General features: G+C 48.1%; 2 protein-coding genes across 5 annotated transcripts in view; one reads left to right on the plus strand and one right to left on the minus strand.

The window, feature by feature from the left end:
- The window catches only part of LOC101842643 (SSX family member 2 interacting protein), a 36,212-nt gene extending 13,982 nt beyond the window's left edge, over positions 1–22,230 (minus strand). For 2 of the 4 annotated variants that reach the window (XM_040751635.1, XM_040751633.1), the window contains exons 1-6: positions 22,092–22,230; positions 8,217–8,345; positions 7,532–7,701; positions 6,246–6,458; positions 3,024–3,134; positions 1,256–1,391 (exon numbers count right to left, since the gene is read on the minus strand). In XM_040751635.1, the coding sequence (XP_040607569.1) occupies positions 1,256–1,391; positions 3,024–3,134; positions 6,246–6,458; positions 7,532–7,701; positions 8,217–8,259 (673 nt within the window). In that variant the 5' untranslated portion in view covers positions 8,260–8,345; positions 22,092–22,230. Of the gene's footprint in view, positions 1–1,255; positions 1,392–3,023; positions 3,135–6,245; positions 6,459–7,531; positions 7,702–8,216; positions 8,346–13,563; positions 13,632–22,091 lie in introns of those variants that run through there. The other 2 variants (XM_040751634.1, XM_040751636.1) reach the window with 2 other exon arrangements.
- Positions 18,497–24,091, plus strand: LOC121142256 (vegetative cell wall protein gp1-like). Its single transcript, XM_040751521.1, has 3 exons — positions 18,497–18,584; positions 21,923–23,103; positions 23,892–24,091. Exons 1-2 carry the CDS (start codon positions 18,497–18,499, stop codon positions 22,645–22,647), a joined length of 813 nt encoding a protein of 270 aa, XP_040607455.1. The 3' UTR covers positions 22,648–23,103; positions 23,892–24,091.
- The last annotated feature ends 363 nt before the right edge of the window (positions 24,092–24,454 follow it).

A 24,454-nucleotide genomic window follows, 5' to 3' on the forward strand; every position in this document is an offset into this window, starting at 1 on the left:
AGCGATGTACTCACAGGGGGAGCACAGTGTCTGGTCCATGATGCTACTTACGGATACATGGATGTACTCACACAGAGAACACAGTGTCTGGTCCATGATGCTACTTACGGACACAGGGATGTACTCACACAGAGAACACAGTGTCTGGTCCATGATGCTACTTACGGACACAGGGATGTACTCACACAGAGAACACAGTGTCTGGTCCATGATGCTACTTACGGACACAGGGATGTACTCACACAGAGAACACAGTGTCTGGTCCATGATGCTACTTACGGACACAGGGATGTACTCACACAGAGAACACAGTGTCTAGCACAGTTTTCCCAGAACTCAGCCACATCTGCCTGTCCCTGTGATAGCAGAGAAGCGCGCTAAACTTCCTCACTGTTTGGGCATTACAGAGAAGGCCTTTCCTGCCCTACTAACCACGTAACTGTTGTCATCCTCACAGGAGCGAAAACTTGACAGCACTAATGTCTGTCTGCCCTAGATACAGCAGACTCACTTCCATAAGAAAAAAGTTATTCTGATTTTGAACTAGTAAGATAAAATCCATCTTTTCTGATTGGGTTTGGGACAAGAAACGGCTATCCACCCCAGGCTGCACTGTTGCTGCTGCCGCCATTTACAAAGCTAACTCTGAGATGCTCTTCTCTGACACTCAGAAACCAAGGTGCCGCTTCCCATTTCCAGTTCTTTATGGAGGTCAGCGTCGCGGGCTTATTTTTCAACTCCATACCCATCATGTTAGACACACACATGTGAGGTGGTCGGAATGAGAAGGTCCCCAGGGGCTCTTGTGTTTGAGTCCTTGGTCCCCAGCTGGTGGAACTGTTTGGGAAGGGTTAGGAGGCGTGGCCTTGTTGGAAGAGGTGTGTCACTAGGGTGGGCGTGGGCTCTTCCTGCCTCATAGTCTGTCTCAAGCTCTTAGCGGCGCTCTAGCACGATGCTCCCTGCTATGACAGTCGTGGGCCACTATCTGAAACTGCAAGCCCAATAAACTCTCCCCGAAGTTGCCTTGGTCACTTAGTCTTATAGCAACAGAAAAATAACTAAGCCAACATGTGACTAGTGGTGCAAACTAAACGACCCAGTTTTTTTCCTCCACAACCCGGCTGTCTCAGTTTCCACTTTCTATGGAAATACCTGAATCCTAAAGGCAACCTGTGAGCGTGTGACAGCGCTTCGCTCCCTCACGCTCATGGGCGCAGCAGCGCAGGCACACCGCTCATGCTCAGAAGCAGCATACCTATTCTCTTATCCTTCTTGTTCATAACAAGCTGGTGCAGACGCTCCTTTAGTTTATTGTATTCACGTTCTTTTCTCTTCATATCATGATTATACTGAGTAGCCCGACTGGCTATGATATTTTGTAATTTTTGTACCTGAAACACAAAATACTTTCTATCAAACGAGTATTCATAAACCCACTGAAATCCATCAATTCAAAGGGTAAAACCAGTCCTAGCGTCCATCTTCCCACGTGCTGAGTTTTCACGTCTCGCCAGGGGAAGCCCGTTAAAAACACTAAGTGAACACAGCAATTCCCAGAGGCACGCAGCTGCCAGCAAGCCGTCTTGTCTCTGAGCAGCCACCGCTGGGAGCCTAGGTCAGGTGCTGCTCTTCTGAGACCGCCCACCTGCACACAGTAGGCTAGCGCCTACTGCTGAGCCACACCCCCAGACCCTTTTTACCTGGAGGCTGTCCAGGCTGGACTTGATTCTTTTTCCTGCCCAGCCCCTTAGCAGCTGGGTTTTAGGCCTATGCTACCAGGCTCCAATCGGGCAGGTCCCGACAGGAAGTATACTTTGTTCTTTAGAGCCGGCTCAAGCCCAGCCATGGAGTGGTGTTTTAGCTTACTCCATACCAAAGACAAATTTCAAACTAAATGTAATCAACATATCATATCACAATTGCCTATGCAGTGACCTTGGTTAGATAGTCATTGTTCACTATTAAATACTAATTAATAGTGTAAAAAGAAGTCTATCTGTTCATGGGCTTTTTAAGAACTAGATTATCAGGTTGGAGAGATGGTTCAGTGGTTAAGAAACTTGCTGCTCTTACAGAGGACCCGGCTTCAGTCTCTGTGCCCACAAGGCGGCTCACAAACACCTGTGACTCCAGTCCATGGGGTCCAATCTTCTGGCCTCCCAAGGCACCAGCCATGTACGTGGTACAGACATGGAGGTAAAACACCCATACACACATACAAGAAAGAAAATAGAAATAAACTCCCTTCCAAGCCTCTGAGTTAAAGAACAAAACCCTGATAATAATATTCTTATAGCTGTTATATGGACGGGGTCAAGACACAGAACGAGGAAAACCTAAGGGCTTGTTCTGAAATGCATTATAAATAACGCCTTCCGATGCGCTGACACTAGAGTTCATGTCATCACATGCTGTCAAAGCAGCTGAAGACAAGGTCTAGGTGCCTACCAAGCAGAGGCTACAATCAGAGCATTTTGAGTTACAAGGGATCTTTTTAATGAGTCGGCACAGCTTTGTGCATCCTAGGCAAGTGTTCCACACTGTGGCCATTTAATCAGGTTAATTCTTTGCTTTATGAAAAAACGGTAACATTTAAGATCACACAAGAGAGGAGGAAGGGGGACAGTTCAGTGGCAGGGCACTCGCCTAGCTTTGATGTGCACGGCCCGGGTCAGCCAGCGAGAGCCAGGGAGAGCCTTCACTGTCAGGGACACGGGCTGGGGTGAGGCGTTGGTGCTAGGAGACAGGTGTGGAGCCCTGCACCTGCGCCAGTGCCGGGCAGACGACGGGTGCCTTGAGCTCTCCTGTGCCCGAGAAAAAGCCGCGAGGGCGGAAGGATGGCAGGAGGCTCTGTCTGCTCCCAGCTGTGGCTCATGTCCTAGGACGGGCCCAGGAGTATCCACCCACTACGCTAGTGTGACACAGAACACACAGTTCTTTATAAAAAGCAAAGTGGCCACTATGTCACACCTCAAATTCTACAAACCAATAGTTCACCTCATGCAAGGTAACAGAAAGCTCACCTCATCTTTTTCATTCTTTAGGAGCTGATGCAAATTCCTGTTTTTGCACTGTAGCTGCCTGTCTCTCTCCTGAAGTCCAATCATCTCTCGCCTTGAGGCCTCCAGTTGTTCCTGGAACATAAAACATGACGCTTGACTAAAACTGAAGGGCTCACAAAGTCCTCAGAAGAGCTGTGACAGAGATCACACACAACTTCAGCAGCACATGAATATTTACTTACAGCAATTACTACCAAATTCAATAGATAAAACCACATGGCTCATTTAAATTCCCTTTTTTTCTATTTAGAGACAAGAATGGCAACATGCTCTCAAAGGCTCTTCCTCGGTGCTGCTGCCACTGAGTTCCCAGGATTCTCTTGAGGCTTTCACACTCTGAGAACACACTTCAGAAGGCCCTCATCTACAGTGATGCTTCCCTCTGCAGGGCTCTTGGCTTTAGGAAACAATAAGTGCCATTGAATGTGAAGAGACTAGGAGCACTATCCTTCACACGGCACAAGTTCAAGTCTGAACTCTGAGAAATTATAAAAACAAAACAAAACTAAACTTCACAGAGAAGCACAAAGGCCCAAGCAGACAGAGCAATCACATGCGGAAAACATACATAAATCATAAACACAAAGAACACAGCTTAAGGTGCCATAAAACCTGATTCCAAATTATACAGCACAGCCACAGTGATGAAAACCAGCACTTCACTGCCATGGAAACAGACTTGACAGCCATGGAGCACAGCACAGGACCCAGAGGAAACCCACAAAGGCCCCTCGTTTATGACCATGGTACGAAAGATACACCAGAGAATGAACAGGCTCCTCAACAGCTGTGCTGGGAAGTGGAGCAGTCCTCGTCCATCCTCCGCAAACATGCACTCCAAATACATGCAGGACCTTAGCGTAAGACCGCAAACTCTGAAGCCGCCAGAGCAAACAGCAGAGAAAGTATTTCAGACAGAGGCTTAGCAAGGATTGGATGAAAAGGACTCCAATGACACAGAAACTGACCTCATGAATGGACAAGTGACATCACAGAGTCACCAAAGGAAGCAGTCAGTGCAGGGAAACAATGGGAGAAAATCTCTGCTAACTACAGGTCTGGCAGGGACTAATATTTATTATCTATAAAAAGAACTTAAAATACTAAATATCAAAAAATGAACAAACAGTTTGGACTAGGCATTCTCCAAAGAACGACAAATAGCCAGTAAGTATATAAAAAGTGTCCAACATCTTTAGCCCTACAGGAAATGCATAAAACTACAGTGAGATTGCAGAACAGCCACTACCATCAAGGCTATAAATAAGCGACTCCAAATGCTGGCAAGGACGCCGGCAAAGAGAGGACTATGCACTGGCGAGCCGAGGCTGACACTAAGGAGGTCACGGTGGAGGTCCCTCGAGAAACTGAAGCAGAAATACCGTACAATCCTGTACACTCCCGGGTCTAGTCTGAAGCACTCCCCGTTAACACAGTGCTGCTCACTGCAGCTAAGCTACGGGACCAGTCTAGATGCACCAACAGACAGATGGCTACGGAAAACGTGACATGTGGGCGCGCGTGTGTGTGTGACTGAAATAATTGGAGCTGTGGCCTCACGTATTAGACTCCATTAGTCAGAAAACTCATGAGCAGACACTGGATTTTCTTTTTTCTAGTACCTGATGAATTAATCACTTTAGATCTAGAAACCTCACAAATTTCTGTCCTCGGCTAAGTCAAGTAACAGATCTGACCCAGGTCAAATTCAAGTTAAAAGACATCCTCATAGAACAACCTGTTGTGGGTAGTTCTAGTTCATTCCTGAAAGGCCTTCCACAGTCACTCCAACTTAGCCTGCACCACTGTGCAGCTGGGCACTAACTACTCACATGGCACTTGGCCAATGACACGCAGCTACAAGAACACTGCCTTCAAGGTTTATAGGTTCTGATCAGTCTCATTAGCATCCAGGTCCCGAGAAGAGAACCTGGATCAATGTGGCACTCACAGCTCTAGAGAGCACTAATTCCTTCTCCACCCCAGGCTCCCCAGCTAGTCCACACACACGGGGTACTCACTCTCCTGTCCTTCAGGCAAACAGGATGTACAAGAAGCTAAAAGCACTGTTGAGAGAGACGGTGGCGTTACTGCGCCTGGTCTGAGGACAGACAGGACACATGGCAGTGATGGGCTAAAAGGAGTACATGCCACGGAGGATAGGTGACACTTCTCTAGGGCGTCTCCAATTGTGCTCGGCGTTCACAAACGGGGCAGTGCAAACCACAAGCACTTTACAGCATGCGCTACTACCCTGCAAATATTCTCCTCGGAGCCCACAGTCAAGGTTCTTTCGCTTTTCTTATCTGTTTTAGACGGGTGGGGTAGCAAGAAGATATACAGAAGAGGGCCAAGGACCCGCAGATAGAAAAGCACAAGGAAGCCATTGCCGAGGGCATGCTCACACACACACACATACACACACACGCACACACACACACACACACGTGTGCACACACACACACACACACACACGCACTCACACGAAGCTTTGTGTTCGTAAGCAGGGCCTTCTATCAGGTATTGAGGAAAATGGGTTCTATGGCTTATGCTCTTAATAATACACAACTATAATGTAAGTCTGTCCTATACCATGATTCAAACACTTGCCCCTCCTTTCTCAGGGGATTATATTTCTTACAAAAACACACAGGGAAGCTTTTTATGAAGGAGAAAAGAAAGCAACCAGAAACCAGCAACAACACTGCACGCTAAGGTGGCAAGCCCTTTGTCTGGGAAGGGTTATAAGAAGCACAGGGACTCCCGTCTCCCCTGCAGGCGGGGGGAGGGGGAAGCACTCCTTGCTGTCAGCTGCTGTGTGGCCTGCTCCGTCCCTGAGCTCTGCTCTGGTATATACGCCTCGGGAATATTCTTGGAATCAACATGTTATGAAGCACTAACTTTGTCAAGAAGCAAGATTGGAGGAGGTGAGAGAACCCACCCGACTCTCCCCAGACCCAAAGTATCTCCTAACTTGTTACAGCTTCAGAAGGCCCTAGACCAGACCATCAAGGCCTTCAGCACAGACAGCGAAAGGCTGAGCCAACGACCCGTGCAAGTGACTGGAAATCACAGTTAGTCACAACATTTGAAACACAGCCCCGGATCTCCTCTGAAGCGCAGGCCACCTGTGGCACCGTGCCCTGTGGCAGAGTGCTGAGGCAGGAGATGAACAACTTGTACCTTAAGTTTGGTGTAGCAGCTCTGCAGGTGGTCCATGTCACTGCCTAGCTTCAGGTTCTGCGTCTCCACGCTTTCCTGGGCCAGAAGGTTCTTCCGCTGAAGTACAAGCAGCTCATTCATACAGTTTAAGACAGCAACTATATTTAATTCTCTCTTCGTCTCTTTACTCTTGGACTCTTCATATAAGGAAGGAAAACCGAAGGTAGTCAGTTCCTGAGAGGAGAGAACGGTTTCTTAGCGGCCGGCCGGTTATCTCTGGGAAGATGTTGGTCAAAGGACAGTTCGGCACTACAGAATGCGCTACTGCACTGCCTGGTGATAAGCTAGCAACAGTGTTGACTCTCACTGCAGGCTGGACCTGCAGTCACCCTGACACACAAATCTCACTGTGTGCTCTTCAGAGCCATTCCACAATGGACACATATTTAAAAACATTTAGTACACAATGTACACAGCTGCTAACTTGTCACCGGAAGCTTTCACTATGTAAGTTCATTTTTTTTAGTAGATTAACAGACAACTTAGTGAAAAAGAAAAAAGAGGAAATGAAAAACCATTCCTAGATCATTATTAAGTATTCAGAGAACGGACACTTACACAACTTTACATTCTTTGCTGAACAATTACCCATGTCCTGGTGTAGCGGCATCTGGCTGTGCCAGTGGCCTTGTGGTGGTGGCCACAGGGAGGGGCTGGCTCGCTCGCTCGCTCGCTCTCCTGGGTTGTGCTGAGAGCATCAAAGGGTGGAGGCTGCATCTTCTGGGGCAGGAAGACCTCGGTGATTACTTACTGTTGTTTGTGTAAGCTCTTCCCTAATAAATGTTTGTCATTTATCTTTAGTTTTGTGGACTCAAAATTTAAACCCGCCTTCATCTGGGCCCATGGCCAGCCTGGAGTCAGACCCAGGAGTCTAGCCTCCTACTTCACTCCCTCACACGAGCCAGCCGCTCAGCTTCCTTATCGTGGGTCATGTGTGCACCTGGAGCCACGCCCCTAGGTGTGGCCACCACTGTAAGCCCACTGGCAGAGCGAGATGTCACTACAGTCTGGCCTAAGTTATCCAGGTTTCTCATCGATGAGACGGGGTTGGGCTCTGAGTGTAGGAGCCTGGGACGGAGGGTGCCGGCTGCTACCACAGCGGCTAACCTGTGTCAGCCCAGGGCTCACCTGCACGGCTAAGTCTTGGTCCCCGAGTAACGACACACTCGGGTTTGACAAACACTTCTTGTAGCTTTGATATTTTCCGGTATATAACATGCTCTTACTTCTTACAAAAAACACATTACCTGATCAAGATATGAAATACTTTGTTCAATGTTCTCTTCTGTGCAGAAGGCACTGAAAACACTGTGTACATTTTTTGATAAAGGTATTGAAGAGCATAGCACTTGCTGGGAGTATAAACTTGATGGAGACATCTTTGTTTCTGAGGTATATTGAGAGAGATTCTTTCTTTCTGAAAATAAAAACATTCAGACAGTTATAAATCTAAAAATCTCCATTACCAAAAATTCTGAATTATATACAAAGTATATTTTAAAGTTAGGGCAAAGACGCTTGTGTGAAATCTATATATACTTTTATTTTTAAAAAATGAGAAAAGATACAATTACATTGACATTCTGTCTTGGTAGGTATGTTAAATGGATTCACACCTTAACTTCCACTATTGGACTTATAAAAATAGGAAAAACACTTGCCTATGACAATCAGCTGATGCGATTAAAGGAGTTAGACTGAAGGAGTCAATAAATGTATTACAAATGCATAAACTTTCCCTCAAAAGTGGTGATAAACACTCTACTGTCCACTCACAGCCTAGCTTAGCTTTTTATAACTTTACAGAAAATGAAAACTGAGTATGTGCTAACCATGGACAGCTGTCACCATGTCTCCTGTGTCTGTGGTAACCAGTTTATATTGTTCTCAACAACCCCTCTTTGATGGTGTCTGCTGTTTAGACTCTGTTACCTGTACACAGACTTGGATCTGTAACAGTCATCCAATCTCCCATAGCAGTCTCCAGAGCCAGGATACCTGAGGAGGTGGTTCAGGGCTGAAGCATGTACAACAGCTTCTGTCACGCTACGTGAGCATCTCCTTAGAAAGCAAGGGACAGAGGCATCGGATGAAGTAAAACATCGTGTGTGTGTGTGTGTGTGTGTGTGTGTGTGTGTGTGTGTGTGTGTGTGTTCCTTTCAGTTTTACTCCACTTCTATGCTTATAAATGTCTTGAATGCAAGTATGTGAACCTTGTGTGTGCCGGTGCCCACAGAGGTCAGATGAGGGACAGCAGCAAGTGCTCTTAACCACTGAGCCACCTCGTCTCTGCAGCCATTTACGTGGCCTTTACAACAGAAGGGCTCTGCAGAGAAATACCAGGTGCACAGTGTGCTGTTTGGCTTTACCTGTCAACAGACACAACCTAGGATCACCTGGGGAAGGAATCTCCATAAGGAATTACCCAGATGGGGTTGGTATGTGAACATGCCTATGGGGCATTTTCATTATTAGCCGAGGCGGAGGGACACACCCAGGATGTGGGCAGTACCATCTCATGGGCTGGGCCCCCAACTATGTAAGAGTGAAGACAGCCGGCTGAGTCAAAACAGCAAGGAAGCCCAGTCTACGTCTTACTCCTCGCTGCCCTAACAATAGACACAGTGAGCGGCCATCCGAGGCTCCCACCTCTGTGAGCAGCCGTCCAAGGCTCTACCTCTGGGACCTGCCACATGATAGACCATAACCTGGAATTATAAACCAGAGAGACCCTTCCTCCCTTAAGTTGATTTTGATCCAGATGTTTAATTACATCAATAAAAATGAAAAGTAGAACACAAAGACATAGGCTGTGTGTGTGTGTGTTACAAACTATACATATTTGTATTACAGTTAGAGGTTTCCCAAGACCCATGGTACCTGATTTGACTCTCAGGTACAGCACTCAAACAGGGATTGATAACCATAATAGGGATGATAATAATAATGTCCAACAACAACTCTTACTTATGTGGATGAGAAGATGAACCCTTCTAGGTCATTATCCCATGCCTTGTTTCTCCCAATTCTATCAGCGCATCTCTTACATGCTAAGGCCTAGTCGCACAGAGCGGGGAGGAAACATTCCTATGTGTGGCCCTGTAGGCAACAGCATCTCACACTGCAGGAGCAAAGCTGGCAACGTGGATCTGAAAACGCTACTCCCAAGTTTATCCTAAGAAGATAACGTGCACAAAGATTGGTCTACAGAGTGCTCTTCATAATATGGAAAATCAAGGCAGGGACACGCAGGACATGCTCAGGGAAAGTGGACTCATGCAATAGGACACGGAACAGGTTTAAACAAAACTGGAGAAGTAAAAGGGCTAAGGAATATCAGTCTAGGAATACAATGAGAAAAGGAGACTACATTTAGATGTAACTTTTGCTTTTATCCAGGCTGCCACCTTTTAACAGATGAGCCGTGGTTCTACCACAAGGGAAACACTCAAACGGCAACTGGCAACAGATTTCGCCGTCGGGCGAAGGCAGACGGTGAAGAGCGTGGGCAAATGGCAGGACACGTGTGACACTTTGGACAGCTGCTTCTCAGCCACAGTACCCTGAAGAGATGACAGTCCCTATGCTGACGGCTTTCAAGTTTCAGAGATGCTGGAATCCTGCACTCCTGTATGAAATCTTCCAGCTTTTACGTGTTAGAAGCTAATTAAAAGTAACATTATGCAGTTTATCCCATGGGAAGAGGGAGTGAAGGGAGTATATTGTAGCCTTCTGGGGTTCTAGAAACATCTTGATCTGAGACTCAATTATGTGAGTACACATACAATTCATTAAGTTGTACGTGTAAAGTCTACGCTCTTGACTATATGCTATAACTCAACATTTAACACGCCAAATCAATTCTATCATATCATAGTATACCACAGCATACAACAGCATATTATAACATACCATGATATAGACTCATGAGCATTCACTCTTTGCTGAATATTTAACATGGATAGAAAACATGGCATGATTTAGTGAAGGCTAGTCAAAGCTTGCCCTCACTAAGTGTGACTTGAGTTCCCACTACCACTATGCTGCAAGCACACTTTCTAGGCACAAGGGAAGCTAAGTTCTCTAGAGTTCACATTCTGGGAAAGGTGAGCAGGACACACTACAGAAGCAAACGTAACATGGAGAGATTAGAACTACAAAGAAAGTCTTGCCACCATCAAGTGTTGGGGTGGGGAATATCTAGATCAGTCGGGGAACATTACACAGGGAGGGACCAGCTCTGGTTTGAACACGAATGTCCCTTAGAGGCTTCCCAGTTACAGGCTAGCTCCCCAGCTAGCAGCACTATTGGGAGGTACTGGAGACCAGGGGGGAGCCTAGAGGAATCAGTCACAGGGTGAAAGTCCTTGGGGCTGCCTGTGCATTGCCCCGCCCTCTTCCGTCTAGGACAAGGTGAGCTAGTGTTTTCTACTGCAGGCTTCCCACTGAATGTTAGGCCACACCGCAGGCCTGTGACAGTGGCACTAGAACCAGCCGGCCATGGATGGAAATCTCCGAAACTCAACAGCGGGACCAGAACCAGCCGGCCATGGATGGAAACCTCCGAAACTCTGAACCCAAATCCATCTCCCCTCCTTCTAAGCTGATTGTCTGAGGTACTGGTCACAGCAGACACTAGAGAAGGACACTTCAATATAGACTTACATGCTGTGGAGTCAGTCTCAACACGACAGGGGGCCAGTGTAGCCCAGGTAAGGCAAACAGAAAGCAGAAGGACTTCAAACAGAATTGAGCTTGGCAAGTAAGAAAAAAATCAGAAGGACAGCATGCCTGGGGCACAGTGAGCAAGGCAGGAGGCAGCAAGCTGGATTGCTGAGTGTGTGGGAAGCTGCTGAGGGGTCTGAGGCAGGAGGGCTCCTCTGTGCTTTAAGAAGCACCATTTTTATTACACTGGGCAGACTACAGGAGTCGGCAGGACAGACTGTGACGGTGACAAGGTTCCTGCAACAGCACAGGTCAGATCAGTGCCACACCACAGTTCAATCACAGAAACAACATCTGAAGAAGCGGACATGTGTCCTGGAGAGAGAACCTGTGGTAAAGAGGAAGCCGGGCACTCCTAGATCACAGAGCATCACCACCCCCCAGAGCAGAATCATTGAGGAAATCCGCACGCCATGGCGTCTAGCACTGGCATCTTGCTCTACTTGTGTGATATGCTAAAGAAGGTGTCTGGAACTACTTTATCGTTGGTGGATGATTCCAGCACTATGAAAAGAAAAGTAAGAAGGACCAGTCTTCACCAAGTAAGAAAAACACATTAACTTTTCACTCCGGGCCTTCAGGGCTCTAAGCAAACACAGAACAAGAGCAAACAAACCATGTGTCTGTGGCAGCTTGGCTTTGGGTAGACGACTTCACCTCTCTGAGCCCTGGGTTTCACTGGTCATGTCTCATAATGGTGACATGTACTTTAGTGTCCTTAAACGAGGCAATGCATGGAGAATTTACCACGCAGCTTGGCACAAGGGATGAAAAATTAGATTGAGTTCACTGTGTCCATATTCCTCATTGCCATGACCAACTATCAGAGATAAACAAGGGGGGAGGAGGATTTTTTGGGACTCACATCACTGGTGGTGGTGGGGGGGGGCAGAGGCGGGGTGGGGGTGGGGATTATGAGACTGTGACAGCCACACCAACAGGCTTTCCCCTTCAGTCTGCAACGCCAGCCTATGGGATGCAGCTGCCCAATCAGAGTGGGTCTTCAGGGTTAGGCAATCCTGTCTGATGTGCACTCATGTCTGCGAGTGGCCATGACAACCAAGAGCAGCCTTCACACTCATCTCCTAGACACAGCTCTGCTAGTGTAAGTGACAGGATTCCAAGACAGGCAGAAACACATTGCTCTCAAGGAAAGAGGACACTGACTCGGAAGACACGGAACTGATGTCTGCATAGACACCTACAGTGACGTGATCCACTGCAATAGGCTGTCCGCATAGACACCTACAGTGAGGTGATCCACTGTAATAGGCTGCCCACATAGACACCTACAGTGATGTAGCCCACTGTAACAGGCTGTCCACATAGACACCTACAGTGACGTGATCCACTGTAATAGGCTGTCCACATAGACACCTACAGTGATGTAACCCACTGTAACAGGCTGTCCACATAGACACCTACAGTGACATAACCCACTGTAATAGGCTGTCCAAATAGACACCTAATCCACTGTAACCAGCTGTCTGCATAGACACCTACAGTGATCTAATCCACTGTGATCCCAGGGCTGGGGAGATGCAAGAACAGAACACCAGTTTTTCTAAGACGCCTGCTCTTGGAAAGAGAACAGAAAGAGAAAAGAGCTGTGTGGCTCTCCTCATTCACAAACACTGTGTCAGAGTGAGGTCACTCACCTGCTCCTTAAAACTAAAGGCCTCTGTGCCCGAGCTTAGCTGCTTCCTCCCTCCCTTCCTCCCTCTCTTTCTCTCCCCCCCGCATGCACACACAAACATACACAATCTAAGGAAGGACCAAATTATACACCATGAGAACTTGGAGAAGTGGCTCTTCCAGCTGTTCTCAAGAAAAAAGGGCAATGTACACCAGAAAACCAAGAGCAGCATCTCCATGAAGCACAAGGCTCACACTATCACAAACCCACTGCATGCGGAGGCACCAGCAGCAAACATGGGTTCGCACTGCAGATTCACCACAATCACCCATCAGTTATACGAGACTGCGACAACCCATGACATCACACCACGGCAGCTTGGCTGCACCTGCAGCGTCACTGACACTTCACAACAGGGAAGGGTTCGTAAGAACAATTTGGGTCAAGTAATCTGGCCCTGGCGTTCTCTAACTTCTTTCAGTGTACACGCGTCACTGGTAGGAGAGCTGTCCAGACTCCAAGACAGCTCCGGTCCATGTGCACATTTTACGGCTGAAATATCAAGAACTTAAATGGCACCCAAGTCCATTTCATCCATCTAAGATTTAGAGGGAACAAAATCTACGTTATAGCCCGTGAGAACATTCTCAGGCTGGAACACAGTTCATTCAAAGAGCATTTGCCTAGAATGGGAGGCCCTGGGTTCGTCCCCAGAACTGCTTAAAGTAAAAATCTTTCTCTTTTCACGTCAGAGAGATGCCATTTTACTCACTCTTTCCAGGCTGCATGTACACAGCCATCTAATGAACTCTCCTATGGGGGGTATTCCCAACACAGATTCTGATCAATAGTCTCCATAAGCAAAAACTATATTAATTTCAGAAAATAGCAATAACGTCAGTAGAAAGGTTACATTACCACTTTTGAGGCAATTGGTTCTGGGCGCCAAGGTTTGCCGTCCTCTGGGAGGAGTAATTATGCGAAGCTTAAGCTGATCTAGCAGTAGTTTCTAGGGTGGAACCGGACAGAAAACCAGGAGGCAGTGAGACGTCCACACTTAATGTTGTTCTGTCTTCGCGCCAAGTCCAGGCCTAGAGCAGAGCTCAGCACAGCTCTATACAGGGACCTGAGGCCTCAGCCCGGCCGCTGTGTGCCCACTGTGCCTGCTTCACCCACCCCAAAAGCAATGCTTTCCAGAAAGACACATTTTCCAAACGCATCATGCTTTATGCCAGACTCAGTTCCTGCTTAGGTCTCCCATGTCCAACGCTGGAACTGGGGATCGGAGAGCTCAACCGGATGCCTGAGCTATGTGTGCTTTCAACACTCTGGGCTCCTGGCGGTCTACCACCACCTTTAAAACAGCGTGGGGCCACCTACAATGCTGACAAGTCAGAAAGAGTGAGTTCCTCTCATCAATTTTAAGTCACTTCACTGAGAACACACCTCTCCTGCAGAACTTAGTCTCAAATCCAGGCTAGCCTGTGAACTGTCTCTGCACATCAACACTAAGACATTACACATAAACACTTGAGTTCTGATTAAACATACCCATCTTTCCTGCCAGAGAAGTTTGTTACCCTTTCTGAAGATTCAGGTTCTCAACACACCAACAATCTGCAGAGCTTTGGTGTAGACATGCTCTACGAGTCCCTTAGCCCGTTCTTGCTGGGTGGGATAGCCTTGGGTCATTCTGCACCTAGCTAAGGGCTAGACCTAGTGAGCAGCTTCTGCAGGACAAGCGGCATGGTGTGATCTCACTTTGAAAATCAGGCTGTTGATGTGTGGTTCCGTGTGAGCCTTTCCTGCACCGTCAGGTTCTTTCTGGACCAAGCAGGCCATTCTGCTGTGAGCAGCCCTGAGAGCCTCTGTGATAAGGAACTGACATCTGTGGCCAAAAGGACACCAGGCCTGCCAAGAGCCAGAACCAAGTCGGAGGCAGATTTGGCCTGAGTCATGGCCAGTATCTAGATGATGACCCTTGATGAGAGCCTGAGCCAGAGGCATTCAGCTAAGCTGCACCCAGATTCCTGATATAAGAGATAATGCATGTTTGCTCTGTTAAGTTGGCAAACTAGTAGGTAATGCAAGTTTTTTGTTGTTGTTTTTTGGGGTTTTTTTGTTTTTTGTTTTTGTTTTTGTTTTTTTTTTATTTTTGAGGCAGGGTTTCTCTGTATTGTTTTAGAGCCTGTCCTGGAACTTGCTCTGTAAACCAGACTGGCCTCAAACTCACAGAGATCCGCCTGCCTCTGCCTCCCGAGTGCTGGGATTAAAGGCATGCGCCACCACCGCCCGGCCATCATCACCTTCTTCAGCTACATGCAACCATAAATGATCAACAGTAATCACTGAGAACTCCAGTGACCAACTCGTGACAAGTCAGTGTGCCCACACGGGCAAATGCGTACCAAAGAAAGCGGCAATGGGAAGATGCAGATGCTTGAGAAGCACAAGCGATCTAACGCCCATCTCTCCCTCCTGCTCACCTAAGCCTGTCCTCATCTACAAAGGGAAAAGGAATATGGCAGCAACCCCACCTTCATGGTCAGGGACTCTTTACACGATGCATTCTCTAAGTGTTCTTTCCAAGTTGACTTGCAATTCAAGCTTGAGAAGGCACAATGACTACCTCATCAGAATTCCACAACAAACACCATCAAGTGTCAGAAAAGAACAGCTTTCCATTACCCAGGAACACAGTACCACAGTGCCAGCTGGCCTTCTAAATACTGCAATGAATTTTAGATAGTTCACTAACATTTCTGCTAAAATACCACCAAGCTGAGTTACCAGATTGTTGAATACGAAAATAAAATTGTTAAAACTAAATCTTCAAACATTAGTAATCTTCTAAATTCAGTCATAGAACTTGAAGACTCAGTTATGTCACTAATCTTAAAAACAAAATTCCATTATTTAAAATATGAGTAATACCTTTATAATTTCACTCTAGAGGAGACTACAGCTTTTAATTGCTAACTGCAAGTACAAAAATACACTAAATTCAACCTCTCAGTTTTACAAATTTAAATCTAAATTATTTCACCTATATGGAACAGTACTATAGGCATGCTCCCCAGATGCAAATTCTTCAGAAGAGCTCTAGTGATGTAACCAGTGGGCACGCAGCACTTACACCAGCATGAATTCTTCATAAAGGAAAGAGCACCACAGACCAGAAGGGCCAAAGTTTAAAAAAAAATGCTATTATCCTTATTGATTTGCCTTCATGTTGAGTTTATGGTTATTAAAGTGCAGCCAGAACACAGGACACGGGTCTATAGGCCTCACACATATTTCCAAGTCCACCCCACCCCATCCCTTCTCTGTATGCAGCACTCACCCTTTCCAAGCGTACGACAATTAGGGCCGCTGGGTTAGGTAATGCATCCAGGGTCACAGGGCTAATGAGGAGCAGAGAGCCTCACAGGACTCCAGCCCTGGTCCACACGGCCACTCTCTCGGCCATCTGGCCCTGCACTGCATGACAGCAATCTCCTCTATGAACCCTCCAAACACAGAACTCTAATCTTATCTCCCAATGGGCAAAGGCTGAATAAAATCATGTGGGGACACAAATTATGACAAAAGATTCCACGTGACGACACAATTTTAGTGATGCTCCTAGTCAAAGGTGGCGTCAGAAAGCTGCTTTCTTTCTCCCGTGGGATGCAGGGCCCTGCATGCATGCAGTCGCAGTCCCCACACTGATGTCACATGCGACATCCTCGCACACCCTTGACTGTTGCTGCAGTATGACAGACTGTGCAGCACACATGTACTCCAGGAGGTACCTCACACAGCTCAGGCTGTGACCCAAGCACTCACCCTCCAACAGCAGAAGGGACAAGTGGGACCTACCCCAAGACAGGCTGTTGTGCAGCTATCGGAAACCTAGTGACACACAACAGATGAATTATAATGCACACACCACTAAAAGATCTTCCAAGAGACGGGGCATGTAACACTTGGTTTTTATTTACACACACGGAAAACAAATGGGATAAATCTGTAAGGCACAGGAAGGATATAGGATTCAGTGATCTTTGCCTTATGAAAAAGGGACGGAGGGGTCTGCAGTTACATAGAGGTTATTGTCAAAGCACCCCTTTGTATTTGATGGACTTTATCATGAAAATAAATAAAACAAATTAGCAAAAGAATGTGTGATGAGAGTTTGTCTCACGAGCCTGAGGAACTGACTGTGGATTCCAGGAACCATGGGAAAGTCGGTAGCAAAGTCAGGCAAATCCAGGGGTGGTGGCATGTGACCTATCATTCGCCATGTTATTTTCTAATGCTGACATGGGTGGCCGCATGTGACCTATCATTAGCCACGTTGTTTTCTAATGCTGACACAGGCTCAGACAATTCCCATCATCTACTCGACATTCTGAGTTAAGAGCGGGGCAGGGTGTGTGAGCATCTTAGAGCGTTGTGGTCCTTCTTCCTCCAGGGTATAGCTGTAGACAAATACCGAAATGAAGTAAGGCATCTCTCTCTAGTTCTTTCCATCGACAGCGGCACAGTCCCAGGTCAGCAACAGACCCTGTCTCAAACGAAAGGCAGAGGCGCCCAACGACCCACATCTGAGGTTGGCCTCCGACCTTCCGCACAAGCACGCTGAGCACGCACGCACCCACGCCATGTGACCCACATAGACACACACGCACAATGTGTGGTGAACCAAGGAATACAAACGTTCATTCTTCATAGCTCAAGTCCTTTATAAACTTTAGAAATGCACACTGCTCAGCACATTAAAAAAAATCTGAAATTCTTTCCAGTCCTTAAGGCCACGGGGTACAATTAGCCAAGGGTTCTGGGATTCAACTGTTTTACATCTTCCCTGAAAAGTATAAAGACCAGGAGCTCTAGCTACAGTTTCAGGGATCTATGAAGCTATCCAGAGACTGGCAAAAAATCCTTGGCATGAGAATAAACAGCGCGTGTTCCATCTGTTTAAGTAATGCTAGCTAATGGAGAAGATGACAAGCCCAGCATCCACGCATCCACACGTGCTTACTCCTCAGGTAGCCATAGGAAAGCAGCGAGTGGGTACAACCCTACTCTATTGATGGAAGAAACTAAGAAATACTTTATCTACAGCCAGCGATAAGCCTGGAAGGGAGAAAACAAACTAGGTACAATTTCTAGGACTCTGGGATCCTGGCCCACTAACTGAGCAGGCATTCTGGGAGAATGGTGGAGGTTCCCTGAGCCCGTCTCTTCCTCACAATAATACGGCTACTTGCTGACCATTTCTTAGATGAGACATCACATTATCATTCTAGAACCCACATAGAGAGACAGTCTGTGAAGTAGAACCCTGAAGGCGCTATCTTCTAGAGGCAGACAACCAAATCCATAACCCAGAGCACCCTACATTCTGTCACTAGCTGGTACCCTCAGGATTCTGATCATCTGCCAACCACGAGAATATTACAGGACTGGAATTCTTTCAGAGCAACATTTTGCAGATTTCCTCCAAACTTAACATTTCTAAGTAAGTTATTTTAGCAACCTGACACACACACAAAAAAAAACTTTTTAGTGCTGACTGTATTCCAGGAACTAAAATCAGAAAATCCTAAAGTACTTTTTTGTTTGTTTCTGCTTTTTAATCCCAATTTGTTTTCAGTTTGTTTGAAACAGGGCTTTTCTATGTAGCCCTGGCTTTCTTGGAGCTCACTATGTAGACCAGGCTAGCCCAAGTTCACAAAGACCCCACCTGCCTCTGTCTCCTGAGTAATAGGATTAAAGGCATGTAGCACCATACTAAGACCCAATTTTCATTATACAAGTACACATACTTTTATTTAAAAAACATTTTCAAGAAAGAATGGTCATGATGACTGCTTGGTGGAAACAAGGACTGAAGATAAATATGCCAGAAATTGGGCAGAAAGATCACATTCTCAAGTACAAGGCTCTCTTTGGTACTAGACAAAGTTTTCTTAGAACAGAGGGGTAAGGTTAATGAAACTGGGTTTGGGTAGACGTGTAGAGACAACATCAGGGCAGAACACACTGATGCCTACAGAGTGTTCAATGGAGTAAAATCAAGGGCAGACACAAACAGACTTTGACATTGTGAAATGATATGATCATCCACAAAGTTCACCCATGAGAACTACACAACCGAGTTACAAAAAAAACAACAACCAAAAAACAAAACAAAATTCAAAAAAACCTCACCCAAATTTCACATTTTAAGTAAACTTAGGAGTTTGTGTTGAGTCACATTTAGGTTTTTGCTTTAGTTGTTCTGAGAAAGGGATTACCTAGCAGCCCTTTGTGGGTATTACCAGGACACACTTATGGAGTAGGTCACAGTACTGCCCTGCCTTCTCCTCCATGACACAGAGGACCAGCAGTGTGGTGAGGGGCATCTCACTGAAGGAGAGCTCGGAGCTGTCACAGGACAATTCTGCTTGGCTTCCACTGAGAGCCTGTGATCGATGCACTCTCCTCTCTGACTCCCACACTGCTTCCTGTGACGTGTGTGGGCTGCCCACCCCGCAGGTCCCGCCCTGCCCTGTGACTACTGTTCACTGGCGCCAGCATCTTTCACCCCTGGAGCTCTACCACCCAGTCCTGGCCACAGAAGACAATTCACCAAGACTGGTGTGGTGGAGTATCTGTACACGGGGTGAAGATGTGTTGCTGTGACTGGTGTGATAAGAAGTTGAAGGGCCAACAGCTAGGCAGGAGAGGACAGGTGGGATTGCCAGGCAGAGGGGGAAGTCACAGGCAGGAACGCAGGCCCGAGACGCCAGCCAGATGCAGAATGAGTTAGACACAGAATGGAGGTAAAAGTCATGGTAGAACATAGATTAATAAAAATAAGAATTATTTAAGTTTTAAGAGCTAGTTGAGACAAGCCTAAGCTAAAGCCCAAGCTTCCCTAACAAGTTTCCATGTTATTGTGAAGCCTGGCTGACGAGAAAGCTTGCCACAGACCTGCTTGCAAGGAACCAATGCTGCTTCTTAAGGGTTCTGTGGGCCCCAATTACATGTCCACTGAAAAGCACCCACTTTCAGGCATTACTGAACCGTCTGAGTCTACAGCCCCATGGACTAGGAAAATTACTGACTTGGGTGGCCATACTCTACTGTGTCAGAAGCAACCTAACCCCCAATAAAACGGTTTAGATATTCCTTACTGCCTTCTGGCCAAGGTTCACCACACTGCTCGCTCGACTCATCACAAATGCAGCTCCAGCAGCCACCTGCAGCCCCTCAGCCACTCAGTCAGTCGCCAGCCACCTGGAACACGCACCTGTTTTGCTGTGCAGACGGCACCAGGTGCTTGGTAGTGCCTGCCAGGACACGCTGAAATGCCTTCCTTTCTAAAGCCCGCCCACGCTTGCCTTCTCCCCCTTCTCCACACATAAAACTCCCTAAGTACAAAACATTTAGGGCAACATATAACAAATCTGCTCATACACTATACAAGATCCTGGACCAGCATCAGATGGTGTGAGTCTAGGTCTGTCTGTTACTAATATCGAGATGGATGACATATTTCTCTATTGTCTTATCCCATAAGTCCTAAGATAAGATGTATGCTCATTACTGGCTAACCATAATTACCCACAGCACAGAACAGACTCACAAGGCCTCTTGTTGTGAACCCACGGCTATGTCAACAAGTTGTGTTCACAGCTACTGTAAAAGACATAGGAGCTATCACTAAAAGTCGCTTTTGAAGCTGGGCCGTGGCACAGGCTACAACCCCAACTACCTGGGAGGCTGAGGGAGACGCAACCCAGCTTCAAAATAAAGGAGCATGTGACCCTAGCTCAGCAGCAGAACCCTTGCCCCTGGGTCTGGTTCCCCAAGGAATGGGTGAGGACAAGAAGGAAGGGGTGTTGTTTGTTTTTAAATAGAATCAGTATGTTGTCCCACTCCTAAACTCAAGCTATCCTCCTGCCTCAGCTCCTGGAAAGCTGGGATAAAAGGCATTAGCAGCCGCACTAGGCTTACTGTTCCAATTTAAACAAGAAATGAATTCAAGTCACTGTGGCAAGGTGTTTTCTAGTCTTTCGATCTCCGGAGCTGAATATTAAATAGGACACGTTCACAAAAATCTGTATCCTAGGCAGTTTGGGCCAAAGAGCCGGTTTGTCCAGTTTTGAGAGTCCAGGTATATAATTTGACTGGGCTGGGTTTGAGGCCTCTGGGTAAAAAAAACAAAAACAAAAACAAAAAAACCAAAAAACAGCTAACTTCCCATTTCGTGACTGCCCGCCTCAGCAAGTCCAGGATGCTAAGCACTTAATCGGTCGTGTCACAAGGCTCACTGTGTTATGGGGAGAGTTTCCACATTGCATCTAGAATAACCCACTCATCTTCAAGCTGCTTCCCTCGGTTACTTAATCCCTGGACCTTATTATCTTCACTGTACAGATGGGGAATGAGGGGACCGAAGGGTGTGAAATGACTAAGCTGGAGAGGCCCCGCTAGTCACCCTGGCTTGAACTCTATCCATCCCTAATCCTCTCAGAGAACCATTTTTGTGCAGGAACTCGTATGCACACCAGGCGGGACAAAGTGTCAAGTGAGATCCCGGCTTTTCCTACTCGTTTAGTTTGAAAGAGCACTGTATGCTCCCTGGGCCGCCGAGCTCCTGGGGAGTGAGGAGCCTGGATGGATGAATTTTTACTAGACCCAAATTTTACAAATCTGTGTCGGTTCTAAATTTCATGACAGCATGTTTCTAATCCAGATCTTTTCAAAGTTCATCCAGCTTCGTAAATGTGTCACATATACAGGCCTTCCCAGTTCAAGATCAAATCCTGGGCTAGGAGGGTTTTCTTCCAGCACCTCGAGGGCTCTGTGGGAGGACTATGCTCATCTAATTCCAGGCTTGGGACTCTAATCTGAATGGGAAGCAAATTCCAAATCCAGGAGGCTCTCACCCATTGGGTATGGGAACTGGGTACCCACCCCCCCACCTCCCATGCAGTCTAGACTCTAGACAGAAATCCCAGTCATCATCAGTCTGGTACTTGGACTAAGGAGCCTGAACTGGGGGGACGGGGGGCGGGGGGAGGCGTTAAAGCTAAGATTCCTCTACTGGTGCTGATGAGGAATTTCTTGGCAAGTTCTATTTCCTGGGCCCAGGTGACTTGCATAACCCGGCGATCTGCACTAGGGAGAAAACACATGCTGACCTGAGCTCGCCGTTCACTGTAGTTCTGCAACTGCACTGGGAAATCCGAGGCCAAATAATGCCCCAAGCAAGCCTACCTTCCCGGGGCGCTGATGTAAGTGCTTCCCCTGAAAACGTGGGGTTGGACCACTGGCAAGCACCTTCCCCTGCAGCAGCTGGGGACCACGGCCGCCTCTGAGACATCGCCGAGCCCGCGCGCCGAGGGGATCCCCGCCCGCGCCCCATCCCTCCCGCGGGGGCGCGGGGCCCCCCACCCCCGGCAACCTACCTCGCACCTCCCGCTGCAGGCGGCGGGCAGCAACGCTCTCCAACCGCCGCAACGGCCGCGCCGAGCCCGCCCAGAGCCTGCCCCGGTGCCTTGCGCCCGCGGCCAGCCCGGTGGCCTCCCCGGCTGCGCGTCACAATCCCGCCGCTCGCCGTCACCGCACCGGGAGCGGCTCGCGCCCCCCGCAGCCCGCGGGCCCGCACCCGCGGCGGCACGCAGCGGATCCCCGCCCGCCCGCTCGCCCGTCCGCCCGCCCGCAGCTCCGCGCAGCCTCCGGCCCGCCAGGCCCGCCTCTCGCCGCCTCCCGCGGCGGACGCCCATCCCACCCCGCCCCGCGCTGGCGCCGCCCATTGGCTCCGCCGGTTGCCAGGCGACGTACAACCGCGGCCCGCATTGGCCGGGAGAGGACCGGAGCTCGGACCTCCCCCCTCGCCCCCGAGCAAACGGCTCGCGGCTCGCAGCTGCGGCCACCGCACCTGTTACCCCCCGGGTTCACCCGGCCGCTGCTCCCTGCCCCCAGCTCTCCCCGGGGGCAGGGGGAGGGTCCCAGCCGCTCTAGAGCCCCGGCCTCCGAGGCCCCCTGCACCCCAAGGCTCCTGTAGCAGCAAAAGTGGGGCTCCCAGGAGAGCCGGGGGCAGCGACACCGACGGGCACCCAAAATTAGGTCAGGTCCTGAAGAAAGGGAGGTGTAGTGGCCTCTGGAGTGCGGAACAAAAATCCGTGTAAAGCTAGGGCCAGGACAGTGACGGTGGAGCCCTGGGTTCGGTCCTCAGGACCGCACACCACAGGCGCCTAAGGATGCGGGTCTCTGATCCGGCAGAACTGAAGTTCAAGGTCATCCTCGACTGCATTGCGAGCTCGAGGCTAAGCCTGGGTCATCTGAGTAAAACAGGGTACATACAATTAGGGCGAAGAAGCGGGCCTAAGGCGGGGACAGCTGCAATGGGGGAAAACTAAGAAATGGCACTTGTGAACTGTAAATCGGAGACAAAAAAAAACTTCCTGGGCCCACGCGGTGAGTGCAAAGAAAACACATAAACAGCACAGGGCCAAATCTGTCTGCCCCTCCCTATGAAGTCTGCCTAAAATTCCCCGAGGAAAGGGAGAGCTTAGACGGAGAGATCACGATAAAGGGTGAGGTGGGGGGGGGGGGGGGTCTGGTCAGGGGTTTACTGAGGAGGAGAAAAACGGGTCTGGGGCTTTTAAGTGGCTGCTGAGAGCAGTCTTGAGACTGAAACCGCATAAAAAGAAGACAAGTATGAATGCCACCGCCACCAAAGGAGAGAGAAATGAGGGCTGCACATCCCCTCACTCTAGATGGGAGGCGAAGGTGCAGAAATAAGCATGAATATAACGGAGATGGACTAGATGCTGAATACAGATGGATGCAGTCAGAAACAGCAAGGACCCGTTTTGTTGTTTGTTGTTGTTTTCGGTTTTTCGAGACAGGGTCTCTCTATTGTTTTGGAGGCTGTCCTGGAACTCGCTCTGTAGACCAGACTAGCCTCGAACTCACAGAGATCCGGCTGCCTCTGCCTCCCGAGTGCTGAAGGACCCATTGTTTTAACGATACTTTGGGACGCAGGACTGAAGCTAGTGAGAAACAAATTAGCGACAATGTTTATCTTGATCCCTAAGTAAGACCATTAATGGGGTGTGCTTGTGCCCGTCACCCAAGGTGCATTTTGAAAGTTCCGCTGTCCTCCAGGACGTCACTCTCTTTTCTATCTCAAGGAAATACCTTAATACGAATTTGTTCTTTGAAACAGCAATTAAGGCTTCATCTTTACCATTTCATTCCAGCGCTGTAATGGAACATTCACTCGTGGCTTAGCCACATCAGTCAGTCCAACCTGTCTGAAAGAATGAGAGGCGTTCAGGACGTGCTTCACACAGTACCAAGGTGTCCCCAAGCTCTCCTTTGTGGGGGTCACATCTGTGGATAAATACCATCCTATGGAAATGGGAAACACAAAAAAATTAAACATCAATGTCAACATGGATAGCAGGTTTTAATGAAAATCTTTATTGTTTTCCATTGTAATGGTATTTAAAATCTGCATGCATCTTTCCATGCAAAGACGGTAGGAGGGATACAGATTTTCAAGTTGTTTCTACACGCCGTCTGTGACGCTATTTCTGGTAGCATCTGGAACACCCCATTGTGTTCTCAGACAAAGTGAGAAAGGCAGATGTCGGGGTGTCATAACGGAAGTAGCTCTGGCCTCAGATTCCCTTTGAGGATTTTGGGGGAGACCCTCCCGAGGGTGCCACAGACCATCCTTCGTGATTCACTGACCTAAACTGTGCTCTGTGCCTTTTTCGACGGGGCTGGCTGAGGGGCCGGCTGAGGGGCTGGCTGCAGG

The sequence above is a fragment of the Mesocricetus auratus genome, unplaced genomic scaffold (genome assembly GCF_017639785.1).
Source record: "Mesocricetus auratus isolate SY011 unplaced genomic scaffold, BCM_Maur_2.0 Super-Scaffold_100009, whole genome shotgun sequence".
In the NCBI taxonomy this organism is placed as follows: Eukaryota; Metazoa; Chordata; class Mammalia; order Rodentia; family Cricetidae; genus Mesocricetus; species Mesocricetus auratus.